We start from the raw sequence: 6,037 nt of genomic DNA, 5'->3' as shown, positions 1-6,037 counted from the left end.
TGCGCTCAGACTTAGCAAAAGCAGCTTTGTTCCAACACCTGCGAGAAAGGAGCCCCTTTGGCAATAACAGGGAGCCTGTTGGTAAAAGTTAACGTGCCAAAATTTGGTTATAAACACATTTGAGTTTGTTTATAAACACATTGTTATCATGTGTTTAAATTGCATTTTAAAGTGCTGGTTTTTTATTACCGTATATACTTGTGTATAAGCCGAGTTTTTCCAGCATATTTTTAAATGCAGTTTTTGTGGTAAAATCAGGTGCCTCGGTTGATATTCGGGTCGGCTTCTACTGGAGTATATACGGTATGTGTTTAAATTGCATTTTAAAATTGGAACCTCGGCTGATATTCGGGGTCGGCTTCTACTGGAGTATATACGGTATGTGTTTAAATTGCATTTTAAAATTGGAGTCTCTGCGGAACCCAATTTGACCAGTTCTGTCAAGGTGGAGAGTGGATTCACAAGAGCCAGGCAGTTTCAGCTCCTGTTACTTCTACTTTTCATCTGTATTTTGAGATCACTTAACTACCGTATATACTTGAGTATAAGCCGAGTTTCAACACATCTTTAATGCAGTTTTGTGGTAAAATTAGGTGCCTTGGCTGATATTTGGGTCGGCTTATATTCGAGTATATATGGTACCTGAGCATGTTCCTTTCTCTTTCCAGAACAAAAATGATACCATGTTAGGGTTGCTATTCACATTCAAGGAAAAATACGTCACACACCTGGCACATAGTGGACAGACCCTCAATAGGCATGCGCTTCCTTCCTCTCCTCTTGGCGCTAGGTCCCCAATGAAAGCCTTCCTCTCTCATCTGTGCACTAGACCCAAACATCCGCTGCACATTTCCACTCTTCGGCTTGCTCGCCTCTTAACTGCTACCCATTTCTTTGAGGATGCCACTCAGGTAGTGGCCCTCTTGAAAGCTGGGGCTAGGTGCCTTCAGTCCCTTACATAGTGCCTAGTCCTGGGACCACCTGTCCAGACAGCTCGCAGGGAAGCACGGGGTGCGCTTCCCCAGGAAGGAGGAAGAGGAGGAGGAAATCAAAAGGCCCAGATGGTAGTATTCATTTGGCAACAACACTTTTATTGGCGTTGTGAATGTATTTACATGTATGGTTTTTTTAACTTTCACATGTCTAGGCCACCTCCTCCGCTAGACTGTAAACTCCCTGAGGGCATGGCCGTGTTTGGTAGGTTTATACCTCTCCACACCAACCTGTAAAGTGCCTCACAATGCTAAGTACTTAGAAGGAATTTGCTGATTGGAGAAAGGAAAAGATGTGATCAGCAAAACAGCTTAGATTTTCAAATATTATACACATTATTTTCTAATGCCAATTATTTCTTCTGTTTATGGGTAACGTTTGGTGTAGTTTAAGGAAACTTTAAGTTCTGGTGTTTCTGATTCCTTTCAGCTTATGACCTAATTGCCAGAGTGTCATCTTTTGTTAGTAATCACTATGGAAAGTCTCAAGAAACACTCGCGTATTTTAATTATTTGACAAAAGGGCTGACTTGCACTGAGTGCTTTGATTTCAATACAGTCCATCAAAAAAAAAAAAAAAAGCTGTTTTTTTATTTCTTTTCAAATGAGCGTCCCCCTAAACCTACTTGTGATCTCACCCGAATTGGTGCTTAGGCATCGGCCTGGTTAACCCACTGCCCATAGCCTTCTGCCTCATCTGGGTCTTCGAGATTCTCATGTTCAAAAGAGGCCTCTTCCTCCTCCTCTTCCCGTATCACCTTCATTAACTCAAGGAAGCTGGGAGGTGGCCCCTGATCCTTGAGCTCCCTGAGCCGGCACCACAGTATTTCACTAAGGCTCGCCCCTGCCATGACTTGCTCCAAACGAACCTGATCGGCAATGTTTCTAGGGATGGCACGCTTCTCGACAGCTTTCCGGAGCAAGGTCTCTAACCGGAGCACATAGGCAGAGACTTTTTCTCCCTCCTCCTGATAGGCCTTCAGATACCTGACCTGGGAGGTCCTGCGACTCTCCAGGCTTCCGAACACCTGCTTAAATGCCTCCAAACACTCTTCCACACTAATGGACTGGTTGTCTGCCTGCACTATGTGCATGAGGTCCAGGGCGGGGCCTCGCAGGCTTTCCATCAACCACCTTTTCTTTTCTGCCTCCGCTACTGGCCACTCTTTAACGATCTCAGTGGCCTGCTCAAACCAGATTTCAAAGGGCTCTTCCTCTGGGGCCGGAACAGCACTGCCCGAGAATATCCTGAGTTTTCGGTATCTCATGGGCAGCAGAGGCTGAGGCGCATGCGCTATTGCCTGTCCCACCAAATTGGCCAGTAGCTCTGGTGAAATGGAAGGGACTGCTGTTGGAGACACTCCCTCATGCCCGAGGGCTCGGAACATCCCGGCTAAGGTCTGCCCCTCTTTTTCCAGAAAGAGGTTCAGTCTTTCGAGAAACTCAGTGTCCTGGTTAGGGGTCTTAAAGACCACTTTCCAGACGCCGCCTCTTGCCTGCACCTCGCCGGGGATAGCCGAGGTGTCAAGATCCTCCATGAGCTCCAGTAAGACAGCGTTGGCATTATCCTGCTTCCGGAATATTTTGCCAAGCAGCCTATACCTGCCCAGGGCCTTTAAATTCTCCTGAAGAACCTCCTGAACCTCGGCCTCATCACAGTCCACTGGGATCCCCATAACCATCAGCGACTTCTGAGTATCCACACTCATTATCCCACACCAGTCCTCTAACAGCGCCAGTGCCATGGCCCCAACTATCTGCTCTAACTCTTCTGCTAGCAGTTAATTTGTTGTGCAGGTATGTACTGGCAGGTCACGCTAGAGCAGTCTCAGAGTCTTACAACAGAGCCACAGCAGCGCAGTCCTCTGGCTGGTCCTCAGAGGTGCTGGCTACCACGTCGTGTTCCCGACCCTGCTTGGATCACCGAGGCACCTGGAACAGCTGCACCCACCACCGCTTCCTGGTCTCTAGTCGGCAGCGAAACACTCTCAAAGAGAAGTCTGAGTAGAGTGGCTTGGCGTCCTAGTGAAATAATTTTCAGTTTAATCACAGGCCCTTCCTTTCCCAAGAAGCATGCAGATTCTAGTTTAGGAAGGAAGTGGGGGGCCCGGGGGTTCTCCCTTATACTATACCTGTGTCTAACCCAATGAAACCTCTTCTTTTGTTTACAGTACCAGCACCCCATGCCCTGTGACTACCATCTCGGGGACCCTCTGCACTCGTTTCCCCCATCTTGTGCCCATTGGATATGTCAATCAACGCCTAAACCCCAGTTGTGGCCAGGGTTCAAGATCTTATTTTCGGAAAGGATAAAATTAAGAGGTGCCGCTAGATACCTGTTGTTTAGAGGTTCCAGAATGTTCTGCAAGAGCCACGAGCTTATTTAGCTTCTGGCAGAGGAGGTATCACCCAACTCCACACATCGGTGTTGCGGTCCTGGCTCCAGACAAACCCTGTTACACATTAACAATGTGCGGTTATGGCTCAATCACATCCAGTTATCAAGACCGTTACTATGCTTATTAAAAACATGACAATCTTCTTCACAATCCAGTTAGGACTCCTAGAACAGCTATTGAGTTACCTTTTCTTTGGTAAAACAATTTATCCAATTAGCAATTGTCCAAACTTCTAAAAATAATTTAGAGCTGAGATTAGATCATCATCATTTCGGGCCAGTAAGTTAAATTTGGAATTATGAGTTAATTCTTTCTTTGTTCTACCTCATTAAGCGTTGGCATTTCCTTTGTTATGAATGGGGAGATTACTAGCTCCATACTTTTTCTCCTGGCATTTGAATTCACATGGGCCAGCTAGGGAGGAAAGCAGCTTGTGTCTGGAGCTTGTACTGGCGAGTCAGTGGAGAGCAGAAGCATTCCTACTACCCGCCCCTGGTTACCTCCCTGGTGGACGTCATGTTAGGTACTACTATAACTTTCCCTTGGCATGAAAATTGTATCATTCTGGTCTTTATGCCACAATGCCAACCTGTAGCTGGAAGAGCAGCTGTCCCTTTCTGCAGGCACATTTCCGGAGTCCTCCTGGGAAGTGTGAAAGCCCCTTAAGAGAAAATGCTACTTTATATCTAGCTTAGCAGCCCCAAGGAGTCCTTATCTACACGTGAATATCAAATGAGAAGATGGCAAGTGAAATACACATGATACCCAATGGGACAAACAGGGAAAAAACAAACCAACCAACCCCCCTTGCATTTTCTCACAAAATCAGAAGCATTAGGATAAATTGGAAAAGGAATTAGACTTCAAGTGGAAGGACCATCCCCGTCTCCCCCACCAGTGGAATTGTTAGATCAGTTAACTAGGCGATCCTGGGCCAGGTCTCCCCTTCTTTAAATCTGTTTCCTAACCAGGAGAGTACTGACAGTACACCTGCCCCATTCACCAAGCAAGTTGCTGTGTAGGAACGGATGTAATTCAGGTGAAAACCGTTCATTCACTGAAGTCTTTCTGGTACACAAAGCCTGCCTTTTGAGTCTTGCACTCCATCTACTTGGCTTTTCTTAGTCATTCTCCCTTTCTCATTCAGAAATTCCTTCTCTGCTGTCCTCCAAATTTAACCCCACGCATTATGCCACCATTCACAATGTGCTGTAGGGAATCCGCATTCAGTCTTTTCAGGGGAAAGGATTGACAAGGGACTGGATCTTTTGGATCCTTGACCAGCACTGAGGGAAAGGCTGGGAGTGAGACTGCTTCTCTTAAGCTCAAACCCACCCAGCTCACTGGGCATCTCCTGATCTGCCTTCGAAGCGTCCGTAGGTAGGCATCATTTCTGCAGAATTTTGCCACCGTGGGGCGAGGCGGGGCTTCACTTGATCAGAGGCAAAGATGGATCTACGGAAAGGAGGGGCTTGAGGAGTAAGCAACGACTGCTACTACTGACAAATCAAAATGGCACCTGTTTGCCCACAAAGCTGGCGGTCATGGTTGGAACACCGCTTATATGCACCATGCCTCCAGTCATCTCATCCCTGCACATCTTGTTCTCCGCACTCTCTCACAGCCCGCATCCCCTCCCTAGGCGCGCGCTCGCGCTCGCACTGAAGCCCCAGAGTGCGGCGTCCGGTCTGGCTGTGGCGCAGTGCGCAACAGGGGCGGGGGTGGGGGGGCGAGGGGTGCTGGGGTGCAGGGAAGGATTGGAGATTCGGGGAACGGGCTTTATTCTGCGAGCTTTCCAAGGCACAGTCTGGGGCCCTTCTGGATGCAGTGGCACAGAAACAGCGTCTACCAGGTCTATAGCCGGTTTAGAGCCTCTCTGTCTCCATTTTCAGGAAATTTTCTGGTGGCCCACCTGGCTCCCTCTCATAACCCGAAGATCTACGTCTTTGTCTTAAAAAAAATTAAAAAGTCCCAAACATAACATATACCGTCTAGCGAGCCTACAGTGGAAGATGGCAAAATCTTTCTCCCTTGACAAGGCTGGCTGGTGGATTCAAACCGCCGACCCTTTGGTCAGTAGTCCAGTGTATTTACTACTGCGCCACCAGGGCCCCTACGTATCTCTACTCCCTCATTTGCTACGCACCCGCCCCCCCGCCATATTGTGCACCCACCCCCACCCCAGAGGATACAGCAAAAAAGAATGCTCACTTCCATCCTTGCTCCCCGATACCCACCCAGGTGCATGGGTGTAGGGAGGCTTGGCTTTTCCGTGCCCCCGAAGGGCCCCTGCTCTCGGCACCGACTGCGCCACCCTTTCCCCATCCCCAGTGGCACCCCCCACCCTGTCTAGGAAACTGTCGGCCACTTGCTCTTCGTTTCCCATCCTCAGCTCGTACAAGGGGTAGGGCGAGGAGTCCCCCGGCCCATCTTCTCCTTCACGCGGTGGGGGAGAGGGGCTGCAGCTGGGCAGGTGGGGGAGAGGGGCTCTGGGGCCTTCGAAGTGCGTCCTCGGATGCTCGCCTGCGCGTCTCTAGACCACCGACTCACCCTGGCGCCCGAGAGCGGTCAGCATGCCGTCCGCTCCGCATCCATTAGCTGGTGGTCTGGCGCCTTCACTTCCGGAGCGCGGGGCTCCGGCTGGCG

The 6,037-nt window shown here is 49.2% G+C and overlaps 1 protein-coding gene across 1 annotated transcript; it reads right to left on the bottom strand.

Moving 5' to 3' along the window:
• Nucleotides 1-1,357: 1,357 nt before the first annotated feature.
• PNMA2 (PNMA family member 2) lies at nt 1,358-6,024 on the bottom strand. Its single transcript, XM_004707708.2, has 3 exons — nt 5,942-6,024; nt 3,329-3,445; nt 1,358-3,014 (listed from the first exon to the last, which is right to left on the bottom strand). Exon 3 carries the CDS (start codon nt 2,735-2,737, stop codon nt 1,643-1,645), a length of 1,095 nt encoding a protein of 364 aa, XP_004707765.1. The 5' UTR covers nt 2,738-3,014; nt 3,329-3,445; nt 5,942-6,024; the 3' UTR covers nt 1,358-1,642.
• Between the last annotated feature and the right edge of the window lie 13 nt (nt 6,025-6,037).

Source organism: Echinops telfairi, unplaced genomic scaffold, assembly GCF_000313985.2.
Source record: "Echinops telfairi isolate 266 unplaced genomic scaffold, ASM31398v2 ScPeMD7_9;HRSCAF=40, whole genome shotgun sequence".
Lineage (NCBI taxonomy): Eukaryota > Metazoa > Chordata > Mammalia > Afrosoricida > Tenrecidae > Echinops > Echinops telfairi.
The sequence above is the reverse complement of the archived record's forward strand: the minus strand, read 5'-3'. Positions and strand labels throughout refer to the sequence as shown.

What these genes read in the sequence shown, in the direction of transcription:
- PNMA2 (XM_004707708.2), bottom strand. Translation starts at nt 2,737, where the DNA reads ATGGCACTGGCGCTGTTAGAGGACTGGTGTGGGATAATGAGTGTGGAT.